Source organism: Vicia villosa, linkage group LG1, assembly GCF_029867415.1.
Source record: "Vicia villosa cultivar HV-30 ecotype Madison, WI linkage group LG1, Vvil1.0, whole genome shotgun sequence".
NCBI classification, from domain to species: Eukaryota; Viridiplantae; Streptophyta; class Magnoliopsida; order Fabales; family Fabaceae; genus Vicia; species Vicia villosa.
The window spans coordinates 6,396,017-6,415,196 of record NC_081180.1 but is presented as its reverse complement, the minus strand read 5'-3'; the positions used below and the strand labels follow the sequence as shown (position 1 = coordinate 6,415,196).

Here is a 19,180-nt window from a genome sequence, read left to right as displayed (position 1 = left end):
AATTAACGTTATATGAAAGCTCATTTTGACGTTAATCTTTGGATATCTTGATGATATAATAAATCATTATAGATTAAGCTCAAACTTTATAGGTATGATCTATATGATATTATGTTTCAATCCAACGGTTGAATTTAAAAAATATTATTTCGAGATGTAGTTATTGAACGAGTGTAACTCGTGGTGTAACTCTTCGAGTGTAATTTGATCATTCCTCATATATATATATATATATATATATATATATATATATATATATATATATATATATATATATGTATAAACTTATTTAGCATATCTCTAATATAATATAAAAATATAAGCCGGCATATAAGATTTTATACGTTTTTTTTAAATAGCCTAAGTCTGTCTTATTTAATAAAATAGGCTTTTAAAAAAGATTAAGTCTAATCTCTTTATAAAATAGATCTGATTGACTGACCGGTCTGACCTATTCCGACCTAACATTTTCCAATCTTTATATTTTTACCATATTGAACAAGAGTGAGACTTAGCATTTGTGTAAAAAGTTGTCAATGAGTAGTAACATTTATGCGTAAAACTAGGTTATCATGACGAGCAAAAGTGACTTACACCACTTGTATAAAATCAAATCTGTGTTGCATTGCACCATTCCACATCCTAAGTAGTACTGTAGAGTTAAGAATGAAGCATTCTTTGACATAAATAATACCCACTCACATCAATAAAAAAGAATATTAAATATTATTTTTATAACAAAGTGACATTGACAAAAATAAAACCCACTCATATAAATAAATGAAAACTAAATATTTCCTTCGTCTCATAATAAGTGTCTTCTTTTTAATTTTTATTTGTTTCATATTATTTGTCCATTTAAAATATCAATGTAATATTTGTTATTTTTTTCTACTAACTTACCTTTATTTATTGTATTTTAATTTATTTAAATATTTCATTATTTATTATTAATAAAATTATTTTAGGAAATAAGACTCATTTTATCATAGAAATTAACGTAATTAATTATTTTTTTAAAAAATATAAAAATCTCAAAATGACATTTATTGTGAGAGAGAGAGCAAATATAATCTTTGTAACAAAAAAGTGACACTGCAAATGAGAGAGACAGGCACAGTCACAAATCACAATGGAATTGGAGATGCTAATAGTAGTACATCACTACAATAAAATTCAAAAAGTCAACAATATGCACACAATCCAATTATCATTATTATTATTATCCCTTTATTTATTTATTTTTTATTATGATTGAGTAAAAAAGAAGGTTACATATAGATTAGTCTAATATTGCTTTTTTTATTTAATCTTCAATAATAGAATTACTATATATTTTATAAAATAAAAAGTTTTTTTTTTTTATTTCTCTGTAATTTCAGATTAGGATCCTTCTGCGTTATTTCCTCCTTCGTGTTCGGTGCTCTGCAAGATTCTGTTGCTGCAATCTCTCTCTTCTCTCTCTTCGGAGCTTCACATCTATTACTTTTCTATGAGGTTCGTTTTTTTTTTCTTCTTTCAATTTAATTGCTTTAATTTTAGTGGAATTTATGAAGTTGTATAATTCTGATACTCTCTTATCGGTAGAGAGTGACTGATGAACTTGAAGTTCAGCGAAATTTTTGACCTAACTTTCAAGTTTGGTCACGGGAAAGTCAATCTTTGTCTTCGTTGGGTTTAAAAAGTAAAATCCTCACCGGCGGCGTGTTTTCCGGTCGCCGGCAATCGTTCTCCGTCGCTTTTGATTCTTTTCTAATTTTTGAGACTTCGCTGTGCTCATGTTGTTGAGCTGTGATAATATGACTTCACTTCTCTTCATATGTTAAACTAGAAGCACAGGAGATCCATTTTTAAAAATTTTTTATGAAAATAATTATGATGGAATGAGAAATTTTGCTCCATTAATTAAAATTGCTTTATGAATTTTCTAAAAAAAATTCATGAAATTTATCATCACAGTTTTCAGCTTACTAAGTAGTACCAAATATTTTTGCTTTTAGCACATGATATATCTTTTTTGTGTGTGCGTGGTGATTTGCTATATCAGAAGGTTTTAACTATTAGTGAATAGTAAAATTTGGTTTTGAAGATTTATATTTTACTAATGCTTGTGATGGAAGGAAGATGATACAAGTCAAAAAGTGGCTACTTTGGGTTATTTTTTCGGTGCCAATAGAAATGACAACATTAAAGAGAGCGCCGAGGTATCATCTATGGTTAAAAAATGGTAGAAAATAGACTTAGGTGGTTTGGGCATTTAGAGAGAAGACTTGTAGATTCTATGGTAAGGAGAGTATATCCGATGGAGAAAAGTCAGACAACTAGAGGTAGAGGAAGACCAAGAAAAACTACAAGAGAAGTTATTGAGAAAGATCTCTAGATTAACGATTTGGATAGAAGCATGATCCTGGATAGAACATTATGGCAGCAATTGATCCATATAGCCTACCCCACTTAGTGGAATAAGACTTGGTTGTTGTTGTTGTAATCGAATCACATTATTTAGTAAATATACATATGGGTTTTAGCACCTGGAAGAATAATTGTGAGCATAAGTTTCTAAATTTGGGCTATGTCATTCTTGAAATTATACTTTTTCTTGATTTGAGTTGGAAATTGTTCCTGCCTCTACCATGATGCTTTTAGTAAACATTTGGAGTATGACCATGAAAACATCTTATTATCTACTGCAGGTGATGCATCTGTAATCTACTGTTGAAAATGTTTGACCGTGGTGATTTCAAATCACAGTACATGGGTGGCCAGCGAGAAAGCTCTTTTAGGTATCCATTATATTTTAGGATGTATTTTTACTTTATTTTATTTTATTTTTTCCTGTTCAACTAAGAGTTACCTTGAGTCTTGCTATGTGCATACAAAGTTTGGCAATTTTTTTCTTATTTATTATCTTTTCTATCTCTGATCTAGAATGGGTCTTCATATTCCTGTTCATGAACTGGCAGTTACTTTGCTATTGTTTGAGAGGAAAGTGATCTCTTTCTCTGTGTTTTTTGTTCCTTTTTTCTAGGTGGGATGTCTTGGATTCTAGACTATCTTCATCTTCTGATGTCAGAGTTACAAAATCTACATTTGCCATTGATAAATTAAGCCATGGTAATCATGGAAGCAGCACAACCTCTAGATCTTTTAAAAAAGGAATGAGAAAGGGATCTGAAGGATTGAAGTCAATTGGTCGAACGCTTGGACTGGGGGTATCTAGGGCGGTGTTTCCAGAAGATCTTAAAGTGTCCGAAAAGAAGATATTTGATCCCCAAGACAAATTTTTACTCTCTTGGAATAAATTATTTGTTATCTCATGCATTTTGTCTGTGTCTGTGGATCCACTGTTTTTTTATCTCCCTGTCATCAATGATCAATTACACTGTCTGGGTATTGACAGAAAGTTGGCGACAACAGTCACCACCTTGAGGACAATCATTGATGCTTTCTATCTTATACACATGGCTCTCCAGTTTCGTACCGCTTACATTGCTCCATCATCTCGTGTCTTTGGGCGGGGTGAGCTTGTGATAGATTCAGCACAAATAGCCAAGCGATACCTGCGACGATATTTCATCATTGATTTCCTATCTGTGTTGCCGATACCACAGGTTGAAAAGACTTTTGTATCTTGAATCAGTCTCTTTTTGTTTATACTTTATGATTATTTTCTTTGGATTTTATGATTTTTCTGTACCAACAATGTTTACTACTCTGTTATCTTCAATTTCAAATTCCCATAAGATAATATCTTTGTTGCAGTCATTTCTTGCCTCTTTTTGTGTTTGGATCAAGGGTTGATTTAGGAGATTCAATTTGATACTCATTAGAAGGTCTTTATTAATTTTGTTGGGGGCGTGGTGGAGGGTGGATTAAAGTAAGAGACTTAACTGAATTACTATAGAGAAGAAAAACGAGTAAAATAAAAATGAAGGATAAAATATCATGCTTTGCAGCACCATAGAGTTGAAGCATAAACTGTCATCAATATAATAAAGCTTTTCAATCTCCTTGCATATCTGTCTTATTTTGTTTGAAACAATTGGAGTTGGAATTTGTTTATGCTTTTAGGATTGCTACTTCTCTCTGTTTTTTTTTTTTTTCATTGAGTTCTATTTTTAAATCAATTATGTTTGTTAGGTGGACTGTGTGCTACAAGAATTAAGTATAGATGATACTTTCTGGGTGAATTGGATATACTGAACTTTTATATTTGGGAGAGACAAGGAATGTTCAGTTGTTAATGCAATATTGACATCTGAGTATGTACAAATGATTTATTTATACTCTGTATTCTGTCAAATTTTCTACAGCTAATTCCACATTCCTATTTACTATCATGTTCAAAAACACTATGATTGCTTAATGGACACCCGTCACTAAAATTTTAACAGTTCTTGTATAAGTCTGACGCATGTCCTTCTTGCTACTAGGGGTATAAAAAAACTAAACTCACTTTTATTTTCTTTTTAAATTCTTGTATTCAGATAGTTGTTTGGAGATTTCTTCAGAGGTCAAAAAGTTCAGATGTTCTAGCAACAAAGCAGGCATTGTTGTTCATTATATTGCTTCAGTACATTCCTAGATTTCTTCGAATGGTACCATTAACTTCAGAACTTAAGAGAACAGCTGGTGTCTTTGCTGAAACTGCATGGGCAGGTGCAGCATATTATTTGATGTTATACATGCTTGCCAGTCATGTAAGTTTTTTTTTTCTTTTTGTTTTTATCTTCCCTGCCTTGTTCTGTTTGAGTTATATAAACACTAGTTATGCTATTATTCTTGCTATCTAGCTCTATGGCGTGTTAATTCTGCCACTAATTTACTTTGTGTCTTTTTGGCTCAATGATTATTTGCAGATAGTTGGTTCTTTTTGGTACTTGTTAGCCATTGAACGCAATGACTCATGCTGGCAGAAAGCTTGCAGTGACAATGGGTGCAACAAAAACTACCTGTATTGCGAGAACCAGCACACAGAAGGTTATAGTGACTGGCAAAATAAAAGCAAAGCTATTTTTAAGTCAAGGTGCTCTGTAGATGATAATCCTCCACCTTTTGATTATGGAATTTTTACGCAAGCTTTATCGTCTGATATCATTTCATCTAAGAAGTTCATCTCAAAATATTGTTATTGTTTATGGTGGGGGCTCCAAAATTTAAGGTAACTGGTTTCTTTCTTCTGGATAATTTTGTTGTGCAATATGTAATAGCAATTAGAAAGATCGAAACAAGTATATTCTGTCTGAAGTCTGAGATGTATTTACATTTCTGGTTTGGTTTTATCATTTCTAAGCCGTTAGAAATGATAATGCCTTAAGTTTTAAAAAAATTAGATAAAAACATGGTTGGTTCTAGTTGAATTAATGATGCATTGGGTACTGGGTAGCTTCAACTTTAATGAGGCCGCATCTCTCGAATGTTGCATTTTATGTTAAAATGGTTTTTATGACATTGTAATTTTCTTATATATGTTGCAATTGGCATTACAGAACTTTATCCTCTTTTGTTAGTTATGGAACACCCCATATAAAGTTAGACTATCGGGAGACATGACAGACAAAAATCACATTACAAGTGATTTATTTTATTTGTTGTTAGGGTTTCACGATCTCTCAATTTAATTATCTTCTGTCAAGATAAGAGTTTGTTGGACTGCTCTTTGGAGCATGACTCATTTATTACTTTGCTCTGCAAAAAGAACCCTAATGTTAATATCTTTAGTTAGACTAGTCTTATCCTTGAACAAATTCAATGTTATTGATTTTTATGGAGTTTCTACATCTAGAATACTCGTCCTCTTTTGAGTCTAAATCTCAATAATTTCAAAATTAGACTACATATTAATATTTTATTATAGGCCATATCAACGGTAGGGTTATCTCAGAACTCCAAAATTAGACTACATATTAATATTTTATATTCATATTCATAGAATATGAATATCCAGATCCTTAATGTCTGTGCTTTGCATTTTAAGATGTAGTCCAGAAGAAATTACTTGCTCTCATGTATGCCACCCCTCCTCTTGATTTCATAGATTAATTGTATGCCATTACCAATTTTCATTGAATTCACTGCAGTACCCTTGGTCAGGGGCTTCAAACTAGCACCTATCCTGGGGAGGTTATCTTTTCAATAGCACTTGCCATAGCAGGTCTCATCCTCTTCGCACTTCTGATTGGCAACATGCAGGTATACTTCAAATCGTTGAACTTAACTTATTTTTAAGAGTAAGATTGGTTGAAGTTGTTATCCAGTCTGTCAGCAACATGGTGGAATATCTGTGGGCTTGTATTTGTTCCTGCCAAGTATACTGAATATCTAATGGTTGAATTTTTCCACATTAATTTTCCTGCTGATCAATAATAAGCTGAATTGAATATTGCATTTGTATGCATGGTAATGGTATGGAAGTGGATTTAAATGATATTAAATAATTTTGTTATGGAGTGACTAGTCTCTCAGGATTCATCTAGTTACCAATTTGTAAGGCTAGATAGAGGTCGCATATGATCTGTTGTAAGTTGCATAGAATAAGTATTGAGTTGTTATTCTCCTTTTTTCTCTGGTCCAAACACTTTCTGTCAAAGATAAATACTATTATAGCTAATTTTGTGTCTTTTAAAAAATGATGGACGTGTTCATGTTGAAGTCCTAAGAAGCATGGAAGGATTACTTTGCTGCTTTTGTCTTATACTAATTTGATTTCTCTCAACTTTTTCATTTCATGTTGTTCTGAATGTTGTTTCTCTTTAAATTATGAAATAACAGATTGCTTATATATTGTAATTGTTACTGAGGTTTCTCTGTTTCCCATGGTTGCAGACATATCTTCAATCCCTTACCCTTAGGCTTGAGGAAATGAGAGTCAAAAGGCGGGATTCAGAACAATGGATGCATCATCGCTTGCTCCCAAAAGAGCTTAGAGAGCGTGTCAGACGGTATGATCAATATAAGTGGTTGGCAACACGTGGAGTAGATGAAGATGTTTTAGTTCAGAGTCTACCAAAGGATCTTCGAAGAGATATTAAGCGTCATCTCTGTTTGGCTTTAGTGAGAAGGGTATGCTGTCACAAACCCTTAAAAATTTGTCTAACACCAAAAAGCACTCTATATCAAATGTGTGATTAAAAAGGACTTAACTGATTCACTGGTTGATTTTCTAATTTTTCATAAAACTTTCAAACTTGATCTCTCTCAAATTTAATCAATTTGTGGTTTGAGCATCTGAATTTGCTAATTCATTAATTTCTTCTTCATGGACTTGTAGGTTCCACTATTTGAGAGTATGGATGAAAGATTGCTTGATGCCATATGTGAGAGACTGAAACCATGTTTAGTTACTGAGAATACTTATATTGTTCGGGAAGGAGATCCCGTTGATGAGATGCTTTTCATCATACGTGGACGCCTTGAGAGTGTTACTACAGATGGTGGGAGGAGTGGATTTTTCAACCGCAGTCTTCTAAGAGAGGCTGACTTCTGTGGGGAGGAGCTTTTAACCTGGGCCCTGGACCCCAAATCTGGTTCTAATCTTCCAACTTCTACTCGAACTGTTAAAGCATTAACAGAGGTTGAGACTTTTGCCTTGACTGCCGATGAGCTGAAATTTGTTGCTAGTCAGTTTAGGCGTCTTCACAGTAGACAGGTTCAGCACACTTTTCGTTTTTACTCTCAGCAATGGAGAACTTGGGCTGCATGCTTTATTCAAGCAGCATGGCGTCGATATTGTAAAAAGAAGATTATGAAGCTTCGTCAAAAGGAAGAAGAAGAAGCAGATGAGTCTGAAGGAACTCACGGCAACTCTGGCGGCAGTTCCTCCAGCCTTGGTGCTGCCTTATTAGCCTCAAAGTTTGCCGCACGCACTCTCCGTGGTGTACACCGCAATCGACTTGCCAAAACTGCCAGAGAGTTGGTCAAATTACAGAAACCCCCTGAGCCGGACTTTACAGCAGATGATGCGGACTAAAATTTCCATATGTAACTGCTATTGAAATTCTTGTTTTTATTTACTATTATGACTGAACTTGTGAAAAAGGTCAAAAGCAATGTAACCTCTGTAAATAATTGTATTATAGTATACATTAAGCCTAACTATCTGTGATATTAGGTTTGCACCATAGTTTCAAACATGTTTTGCACTTTAGTGAGTGAACAATCTGTGTCCAAGATGACCATGATGGCAAGTCAAATTCAAATTTTTGTACTAGCTCATATGTTGTAATATGAGCTGCAGTGTTTTTATTCTATTGCTTCCATCCTTTTCCATGTTTGGATAGAATGTTCTGCAACAGTAAAGTATTATTTTCTACTTCATCTCTAACTTGAATAACTTGTATTTATTACTTGTTAAAGTCCTTCCCCTTGATAAATGCCCAAGTTTTAGTGGCACACTGCTCCATCCATTATCTTTCATTCATATCTAAATTTTTTTAACTACAATTGCAATGCACAGTTATCACTCTTTAAGTGATTGCATAATTTCAATTCAATCAACTATATCTCATCGTGACTGCAATTTTAATTCAATCAACTATATCTGTTGATTACTAAGACAAAATTATATCCTTAGAATTTTGATTGTATAGCTATTAGTATGTAATCAATTTTCAACATTATTTGATTGTACAAAATTAAATTTCTTGTCATATATATACTTTTTATGTAATCAGTTTTAAGCATAAAGGGATTAACAATAACTTTTCCGCATGGTATTAGAGTTAGATTTGAACCATCCCTAATCTCTTTCATTGACCCAACCATAGAAGAAGAGAAAACAGAAGACACACCCATAGAGACTGACACAAGATGGGGCTGCGCTTCTCATCAAAAGTTACAAGTTGAATGGCCAAGACTATCTTCAATGGAAGGGTTTGTCCAACTCTAATTCTTTTTTCTATCACTATCTTCTTCTCCACAGACACTAAACCTCTATTGATTTACCAATCGTATGATTGTATATTCCAACACATTTGCCATCTTTGATAATAAATGCCTCCTCCATGATCTACAACATTGACTCCTTTGACATAAACTACTTCAACACATTTAATAAGTATTCTTGTTATGATAATTCCACTATCCAGATTAATGATGGCACGTTGTCAAAGGTTACTCATATAAGCTATTATTACCAAAAATATTACTCGGACTTGTGTACCCTATGTGCCCAAACTTAATTGTAATTTGCCGTCTATTAATAAATGGACTAAAGATTTGAGACGTGTCACTAAATTTCTTCCTAATCTGTATGAATTTCAGATTTTTGAGTCGGGGAAGACGATTGACATTTGTGACAGAGGACTTGGAAACCATTATGTCAATATGTCTATTACCTGACAATTCAATTGGAAAACTAAGAAAATTGCATTTGAAATATTAGGTGAAGTAGATAGATTTTGTTTTGAAACATTAAATGACTTGGTTAATTAAAAAAAGTGAACGCATGAATTGGAGTTAGTGGTGTTGTTTGGACTTGAAACATGGAATGCGCGTCACTTTTGTTACTTATATTATAGTCCCACATTGAATGATATAGTGATATAGGAATAATTGGATTCTATAAGAGTAAAAGATTAAACAACGATCAAACCATGATCCTTCAGGCAGTAATGGGAAATGAAGAGTGGTCGAGTCTTGCATTTAAAATGCGAGTTGGGTGTTCGCCCCAAGCCTGGTTACGACAATTGGGCACTCTCCTTTAATCAATCTGATCCCTAAATAGCCCTTCTATTAAGGGTTAATTAAGTTAATAAGTTTTTTTTTAATTTTATTATTATTGAATATTAATAAGATTTTATCCCATAAATAGTCCATCCATAAGGGTTATTTAAGTTAATAACTTTCTTAATTTTATTATTTAATAGTAATAGAATTTATTCGGAGAGAAAGTAATTGATACATATTTCTGTAGTATTTAATTAATAATTGTCGTTAAATTTATTATATAATAGTGGAAATTATTATATAATAGAGAAAGTGATTGATACGGCTCAAAATCATCCATATTTTCAGCAGAATCATATTTGTAATAACCATGCAAAACATACGTCTAGAATAATGTATTACATAGTCAAAAGATGATACTGAAACATTCAATACGTCTAAACGGCCATAAGTTATGTATTCATTACAACACTAGTAAAGTCAAAATACATAAGCATAGATAGCTACAAAACAAAAGATCCACAACGAAAGCATCATGAAACATCTATCACGTCCATCATCATACCGCTTTACCTTTTCCCTTATCCTGAGAAGAAGCACCTGCAAAATAATAATTGGAATGAGATGAGATACAAATCTCAGTGGGTTTCCCTACCTTATGGTCCACTCAGCTCTACAAGGTTCTAAGCCAAAAGTTATGATGAGAATTCTATTTTCATCCGATTCCGAAGTACCTTTACTTCAAACTTGCAAAGAAATTCTTATCTCAATTTTAAGTTAAGTAGTTAGTATGGACTATAGAGAACCATGGGATCGACATTGAATCAATATTATGATCCAACTCCTCCAATTTCCCGGGCCTGAGTCTCACATAGACATTCACCCGAATGGAAACGACAAAAGGAGAAGGTGAGGTACACATCCTCGGGAGTTCATCCCCGAAGAATAGCTCCTGAACTATGGAGCCAACCCATTCCCGAGACCAAAGCCCGAGAATGCCTGCAATATATGTGACACAGGGGCATCCTTGGAATTTCTTCACAAGAAATAGCCAACATATATGTAACGTGCCTACTCGCAGTTACTGTCCTTTTGTCTGTCCTCTAACCCCTCGCCCATAAACACCACACCATTAATCAAAAGAAAATTAGGAAGTAGCCACCATGGGAAAAAGGAAAAAACTGGCCAACTTCCTCTCATTACTCTTGCTTATGCATCTAAAGGTTCATTTACCAAGTTTGTATTTTATTAAATAAGATACATAGACACACACACATGGATTTTATTAATAATTAAGAGTTTTATATAGATGTGGAAGCTTAGGAATCTCATAACCCTTTCCAATAGCTTTCCAATGCCTCCGACGGCGCCTAATTCCGAGTTACTGAACTCTAGTTATGGTCAAAACAATAAAAGGGAAATTTACTGTCAGGTGCAATCGATTTACACTATGGTGCAATCGATTTCTCGCTGAACCAGAAGCGAAAATCCCAAATTTTAAACAGTACAATCGATTTACATTATAGTGCAATCGATTGCTTACTGAACCAGAAGCAAAATTCACATATTTTGAGCAGAGCAATCGATTTACATTGTAATGCAATCGATTGCTTACTGAACCAGAGCCAAAAATACCATTTTTCCTACATTTTATCAATTCCAAAACATTTCTTCTCAAACCAAATAGACCCACACATGGTAGAGACATACTTAACACAATTTCACGATTACACACATAAGGATTCAACATGCATGTTCATGTAATCAATGATCAAGTAAATTCATGCTTCACACTAACATACAACATAAAATCATCAATTCAAATAAGAGCATCCAATCAATTATCAAAAACCCCAACCCTTATTCATGTGAATCCTAACCCTCTACCCAAGAATCTACCTAGAAACCCACCTTAAAAGGAAGTAGTTGAAGGATAGAGGTTGGTTTGAGGCTAAGAATGATGGTGATGATGCATGCAAGGGACTTTGGAAGTCCTCCTCCTCTCTTTTCCCCTCTTGTTTGCCTCTCCCTTCTTCTCTCCACTTGCTCTTGTTTTTTTTTTTACAGAATTTGTTCTAATGTGGGAAGGAAAAATGGGAAAAGAAAGAATGAGTTAGAGTGTACAATAGGTCTATATAGTCCACAAGTGAAAAGACTAATATGCCCTCCACTTAAACTTCATTCCAATCATCCTCATCTAATTACTAATCATCATAATCATGCCTAATTACTAATATTATTATAATTAGTGGTGATTAGTAATTAGGGATGTTACAATATTCAAATTGATTTTCTTTTTTATCCCTATTGGCCGAGACTAGAGATCTCACTTACTCACTCATAACTCTTTTCTCATTTCAATATTTTTCTTCTTCTACCATAGTGATAGGGTACTTCATCTCCATTTCAACCAACTTCTTATTAAACTCGGCAGCTTTTTCAATAATGTTCCAAAATAAGTTTACTCAAAAGATTTTCTAAGTCCAACTCGATATTTTGTTGTCCATCTTTTCTATACTAGGCTCTTCACTTTTTTGGATGTGGGTAACAACTATTTTCTCTTCAACTTCACTCTCACTCTAAATCTCAACTTTGTTTAATTACTCCCTGATTTTTCTATTCGCTTATTACTTTTTTGGAACCCTCTTTCTCACTTTCTTGGCACTAATCTTCTTAAGGAGTCGCTTGCCCTTCAATTTAAGTATATTGCAATTTGAATTATCTATAGTGGTACCTGCATATCTTTCATTTCACTGGGAAGCCAACTACTTTGATAGTTGTCTAATTTGTATGTCCAAATTTATGTCGGAGGCTTCAAAATATTTGTTGGAAGTATCCTGAGGAAATTTCATGGCTTCCGTGAAATCCTACATTATTTGCATGAATTGAATCATGTCTTCCTTAAAAAAAAAGTTCTCTTGTTTATTGTTGTTGATGAGATTGTCCTCCTCGATTCCATATTTGTCTCTATTTATTTCTCTATTCAAAATTTGGTTTGTTTTTCCATCATGGGTTATATGTCTCGAAATAAGGGTTGTTGTTCTGATAGTTTATCATATAATTTACTTCTTTTACAAGAAAACGTATGGAGTCGCATTGGTCGTTCATGAGACCACCGCCACGTAAACGCACACAATGTCTTGAAATTCCTTGTGATATGGGGTTGCCTCCTAGATTGGTTTGAAAATTTTAATACATGCGTTACACGAATCTTAAACAACAAATATCTTCAGTAGCATCTAATAAAGTAAAATGACAAAATTGAAAGTATTCATGTCTATAACAATTGAAAGCGAATTACAAAATTGACTAATGATTATGAATGAATCTTCTAATAGTAGCATTTGATTCCCTTCTTCTTTGTATGGACTGAAGCAGGCTCCAAGAGCTTGGAATAAGAATATATATTGTTTTCTAAGGGAGAAGGAATTTGTGAAGTGCACAACTGAACATGGAGTATATGTAAGAAGAAGCAAGAGTGAATTGCTTATACTATGTCTCTATGTCGATGACTTGTCGATAACAGATAGCTGCAAAAAAGAGATCGAAGACTTCAAAGGAGATCTTAGCAAGGAGTTCAAAATGTCTGATCTGGGCGACATTTCATACTTCCATGACATCAAATTCTACAAGAGTGGTAGAGGTTTGATGATGCATCAAAGAAGATATGCAGGAGAAATTCTCAAGACATTTGAGATGGAAGAATGCAACTCAACTTTGACACCTGAAGAACCTAGACTACAACTGTCGAAATATGTAGATGAAGATGATGTCGACCCAACCCAATACATAAGACTTATTGGTTAATTAAGATATCTTTGTCACACGAGGCCTGACTTAGCATACAATGTAGGTATGGTAAGTAGATTCATGCAAAAGCCAAAGATATCACACCTAGCAGCGGTGAAGAGGATATTGAGGTAACTAAAAGGAACACTCAACTATGGCATTTTATTTCCTGCAGCTGATAAAGGAAAAGAATGCAAGTTAGTGGGGTACACTGATTCAAGTTGCTGTAGTGATGCTGAGGATCGAAAATCCATAGCTGGTTATGTGTTCATGCTAGGTGGTGCACCAGTTGCCTGGATTTCGAGAAAGGAATCAGTAGTTGCATTATCATCATGCGAAGCAGAGTACATAGTTGCTTCTCTTTGCGCATGTCAAGCAACATGGATGGTGAAATTGGTCGAAGAAATAACACGTAAAGATCATGGAGCAATTACCATGAAGATCGACAGCATGCCAGCTATCAATCTGGAAAAAACCCCGATAGCACATGGTCGAAGCAAGCACATCGAAATGAGGTTCCACTATCTTCGAGAGCATGTAGCTAAAGGGAAGATGAATATGGAACACTGCACAACTGAGAATTAGATTGCATATATCATGACGAAGAGAGTGCGAGTCGAAGTGTTTAGAAGACTAGGAGCTGTGATGAACATAGATAGCTTAGACACAATGAATTAGGTGGTGTGTTAAATTGTAATTCCTTGTGTCGAAAAGATTTGATTTGATTTAGAAGTGTGGAAATAGTTTGTTACACACAAATTTGATTTAGATCTAAATTAGATAGATTTTATTTAGGTCTAAAATAAATTAAATTTTATTTAGTTCCAAAATAGGTATTTTGGACTTTTATAGTTTTGGATTTTGTCTTAGAGAGCAAGTTAACCTAAATTTATAAATAGAGGGAGTAACCCCTATTTTGAGAAATAAGTTGTATTCACAGAATTTGCAATTGCAAATGAATAAGAAGTTTTCCACAGTTTGTGGGCAGAGAGAAACTCTGCAAAAAATCATTCTCTTTCTTTCATATTTTTTTCATTGTCATTGTGTGGTAGTAACAATCTTATTCATCAAGATTGATAGAAATTCATCATAGATATTGGTGGATTTTCAACAAGTATGTGGTTGACGTTTGAATGGGTGTTAGAGGACATGTTCCCCGTGTTTTTATTGATATGTTTAAGGACATGTTTAACATCATGTAAATTTTTTGTGTGTGAAGCATCATGCAGCAGCATCAATGAAAGGTCAAGCTGATATGAAGCATTCAAGCTGATATCCAAAGCAAAAAGTGATGTTGTCAATGAAAGCTCATAAACAGAGTTGATTCATCTCCAATACAGACAATATTCTCTAATGTGGTTTTGTTAATGGGGGGCTATAATGCGGTTTTAATGGGGTTGGGCATACCCTTAGAAAGAAACTTGGTTTATTTCTGTGATATTATCCATTCATGCATCAAACTATTAACAGCTTATTCAACTATATCAACTGGCTGAAAGTTTAAGTTTTAAGGGAATTTGACCGATGATGGAACAAATTTTGCAGATAGATGGCTTTGAGCAGGATAAGAAAGTGGTCAATGCATCAAGGTTTGTTAATGTCATTTTAATTGATATATTCAATACCTTGATAAACTATCAAGACATCATAAAATGGAGAGTTTCATCTTAGATGATAATATCAAAAATGTCAATAAAGAAGTCATAAAACTAATTAGAGAATAAAATTTATAAGTGCATTTGAGAAAGAAAAAAACAGTAAGAGTTTTAGAGGATAAGCAAATCGAAGTCTCTAATTCAATACATGATCCTCAACCATGGAACCAATATTCATCTTACAAACTTTGTTCATAGTGATGTATTACATTTTTCAGAAGTATATACTTCAATACTTGAACCATTAACATGCTGCAAACTCATATATAACTAGAGAAGAAATTCATTCGTGATTGATACCGATAAACGTAGAGAAAAGAATAGGAGTCGACGAACTCAAACATGGAAAAACATGGAAATTTAGTTATCTTCTTGTACCGGTGATTCTAACATTCTTACCGTGCGAGGGAGCATAAACTCGGCAAATATAGGAAAATGAGATGATGGATAACATTCATCAATATTATCATTCACGACTTCACATGAAACGGGGATAAGAGATCTACCTCTGAAAAGGATCCAATCAACGTGAAGATCTTGTGTTTGGCGATCCCAGCAGAGGCAGAGAGCTCGGAAAATTAACTTGAGGTATTCAACGGTTCCTTGTTTGTCACCTAAAAACACGAGATAATAATAGCACACGTCATATCATGCTCATGAAACAGAAAGAACAACATCAAATCATCGAAGCAAGAAGTACCCTTGAATCCGTGATAAGTGCGAATTAAGGAAACATTTTTCCTAACGCGTGCACTAGGCCATGCATCCCTCATATCACCAACTACACCATGTTCTCTGCATGCACCCAAAGTAAACTCGTGATATAAACTTGAGAAGTGAATATTGATTGATAAGAACAAGCGATTGGGAATATGTCCAGTGTCGCGGAGAAACTACCTCGATCTTCCAAGAAGGAAACGTCCGGTAGTTGATTCCTTTTGCGTATTGAATCCACCGCAGTACACAACTGGTAGACTAGGTGGTAAGGATGCAATATGCTGCCATGTGAGTAAAGCGCTTCGTCTACGGGCGCGGGGACTGAACGCATCCATGTTTGTATTTACTATCTGAAATGAGAATCCTGGCGGCTCAACTCCTTTCAGTTGAAATGTGTGGACGGACATCTTGTCAAAGAAAATAACCGAAAAAATGTACTTCAAAAGCAAAACACAGTTTGAAAACAATTCAAAATCATAAAGGATATAGCCCATGTTGCGATGCAAGGAACTTCGGAACCCCATGAAATGCTTCCGGGCACAGAGGGAGATTCAGACAACCAAAAGGTCCCACCTTCTAGAAGCTCTACCTTCATTCAAAAGAAGAAAAAAAATTGTGAACCAATCTTTTCCCCGAACAGTTAAGTAAAAAATTATACGACATAATACCAAAATAATCGCATATACCTTTTCCTTGTCATAGAAGATAGTGCAATGCTCATCAGAAGTATCTTGTGGCCCTTTTCGTGAGACGCCAAACTGATCATAACCTGAGTTTTTTTTTAATCAACTTAGAGGAATCTGTTTCGAAGCAGATTAATATTACACATGAATCTTTAACCCAGCCTATTATGGAAGTTCTATATCATCTGAAATTTATTATTTTTGGCTTTCATATTCCTCTCCATAGAGTCTAACAAAATCATCAACTTGATATTGAAATCTACATTGCATATATCTATCAAGTGATCCACTCTTCATGTATTCATAAACAAGCATGTTAAGAAATATGGACAGTCGTAACTCACTCCTATAAAACTGGCTTAAAGGGTGAAGATTGCCTCCACTTATAAGTAAATGTTCAGTCCATATATTGTCCGATATTGAGTCTCTTGACACACCCTCTAACGTCCAAGGCTGAATATCTGGAGCGTGGAAATAAATGGTGGATGGCCCGATAGCAGAAACCTGATAGCAGGTGGCCTACCAGATCTTAAACGAGACTATGATACCATGTTATGAAACACGGCACCCATTAACTACAAACGAGTCCTCCTAATTATTAAGTAATTATATCTTAGTAAAGTGCTATCAAGTTTGTTTCAAAGCAAAATCCATATGGCCTAACAAGATTAAAGTGATGAAATCATGAAAGTGCTTCAACAAAGTGAGTTTGAGGAATAAGATACAATTTAGGAACTAGAATGTGACTTAACTCATTCATTCAAAAGCACTTCAGTAACACATTTCTCTTCATAACCATAAGTCCATAACCAGTACCAAACAATGACTATGGCCTATGACACATTCATTGTGGGAAATGATATGCAAAACATGCTAGCAAATGTAACTAACCAAACAATGCAAATAACAAATTTGAGAAATATAAAATGAATCATATTAGAAGTTTATTTACCTGGCAAACCCTGCTGGAGAAAATCCAATTGAGTTTTCACTCCTGATTCCAGATGCAAATCAAACCAAACAAAGGGATAAATAAACTGAATCAAAGTCATCATCATAATCAAATCAAAATCAAATCAAAATCAAATCAAATCAAATCAGAAGATCAACAAAGCAACCATTTTTAGTCATTGAACATTGAAGGGTTCATGAAGGATCCAGAACTAATAAATCAGAAAAAAGAAACGATTTTTAGCAAACCCAGATGAAAATAAGAGATGGGTAGAACTGAAAAGAGAACCTTGCTGTGTACAGAGGATGATGGGGGAGTAACTGGTAATAACACTTATGCATATGTCTCTTCTTTTGTCCCATGAATTAGGACTATCTTGTGGTTCATCATCATGAAGATTGAAGGTCATAACAGTCAACGATACACTCATTTTTGTTGCTCCAAAATAGAGTAATGAATATTTCTCTTTCTAGCTCATAGCTAATGGAATGATAACTGGAACAGGTTGTTTATGATGTTTGTTTGGGATTCATGGAGACACGGATTTTGTTTTTTTTTTTTTTTAATTTGTTATTTATTATTATTCTCTTGATTGGTGTGTGAGTGTCAAAGAGGAGAGAGAAGTTTGATGGAGTGTTTTAGCAATAAAACTAATAAGTTTTAGAGAAGTCATAGGAACAAGAACCATTTTTTCTTGTCATGCCTTCTTTAACTTTTTTCGAGGGATTCAAATCTTGATGTTATTACCGGATTTCGCGTTAATTAAATACAAACTTCTCTTAAATTAAGGAGTCTGGTTTATACATGTTAATGGTCATTCGGTTACTTTATAAGTGTCACAATTTAGAAAAAATTTGTTCATTTTTAAATGTTATTTTAAAATTTAAAATATTATTGATCGTAATTTTGTCAAAATTATCTTTAGATGTCTTGGTTTTTCCGGTCCACCTTAAACTCAAATTTCATAATCTTTAAGTTGATTCTGTCATAATAAATGCCGACCTTGAGGGAGCTAAAAGGATCTACCACGAATTACATCAAGATCAAGGGGAGTGTGAGACCATGGAAATCAAAGTAGCTTCCATCACCGAGCAGTTGAGGAGTATGAACATTCGGCCTCCCGCAGAAAGAACATGGCATATCAGCCCAATAATCAAGCGTGGTTGACCTGACTAGCTACAAATGAGGAAGAATAAGCGGTGGCAGACCCACCTAACAATGTTTACAGCTTCATATTTGATATCATTTCTTATATAACAAATCACATCATAGAGGGTTTTGTGGTCTCTCCATGATTAATGAAGAAAGCATAAGTTCTAAGATATCTCTTTTCTTTGTGATCTAAGTCCTAACACAAAGACTTTTAGGTGTTGTCATAAATGCAACAAACGTATGACTAAAACAATCAAAACTCCACAACACAAAAAAAAACACATAAAGAAAGTGGAAAAATCACTAAAACGGCTATAAACGACCCACCGGTTCTTGGTAGCTAGCCATTCCATAGGTTGCGGTGGGTCTGCCACACGTCAACCTCGGACAAGATTTCACCAGGAGGGAAGGGGTATTGACCCTTGGTCAGGCACGGCCCTAGAAACGTCCAATAAACTTCAAGGGATGATCTCGTAAGTTAGTGCAAAGTTTGGAGCAATTCACTTGGGATCAAATGCATGCACCTTAAACAGGTAAAATCAATGCTACAATGTCAATTTCATTTT

At 34.3% G+C, this 19,180-nt stretch overlaps 2 protein-coding genes and 1 non-coding gene across 3 annotated transcripts; 2 read left to right on the top strand and 1 right to left on the bottom strand.

Annotated features, from left to right (window-relative positions):
- The first annotated feature begins 1,339 nt into the window (after positions 1-1,339).
- Positions 1,340-8,268, top strand: LOC131627464 (probable cyclic nucleotide-gated ion channel 5). Its single transcript, XM_058898321.1, has 8 exons — positions 1,340-1,497; positions 2,694-2,783; positions 3,029-3,611; positions 4,488-4,700; positions 4,860-5,161; positions 6,081-6,192; positions 6,826-7,062; positions 7,271-8,268. Exons 2-8 carry the CDS (start codon positions 2,722-2,724, stop codon positions 7,967-7,969), a joined length of 2,208 nt encoding a protein of 735 aa, XP_058754304.1. The 5' UTR covers positions 1,340-1,497; positions 2,694-2,721; the 3' UTR covers positions 7,970-8,268.
- Positions 8,269-9,613: 1,345 nt separating this feature from the next.
- Positions 9,614-9,717, top strand: LOC131645467 (small nucleolar RNA Z279/snoR105/snoR108). Its single transcript, XR_009297087.1, has one exon. It is a non-coding gene; the product is annotated as a small nucleolar RNA Z279/snoR105/snoR108 (small nucleolar RNA).
- Positions 9,718-15,229: 5,512 nt separating this feature from the next.
- Positions 15,230-18,147, bottom strand: LOC131627484 (uncharacterized). Its single transcript, XM_058898341.1, has 7 exons — positions 17,751-18,147; positions 17,463-17,504; positions 16,514-16,596; positions 16,315-16,416; positions 16,008-16,222; positions 15,811-15,905; positions 15,230-15,724 (listed from the first exon to the last, which is right to left on the bottom strand). Exons 1-7 carry the CDS (start codon positions 17,890-17,892, stop codon positions 15,471-15,473), a joined length of 933 nt encoding a protein of 310 aa, XP_058754324.1. The 5' UTR covers positions 17,893-18,147; the 3' UTR covers positions 15,230-15,470.
- Between the last annotated feature and the right edge of the window lie 1,033 nt (positions 18,148-19,180).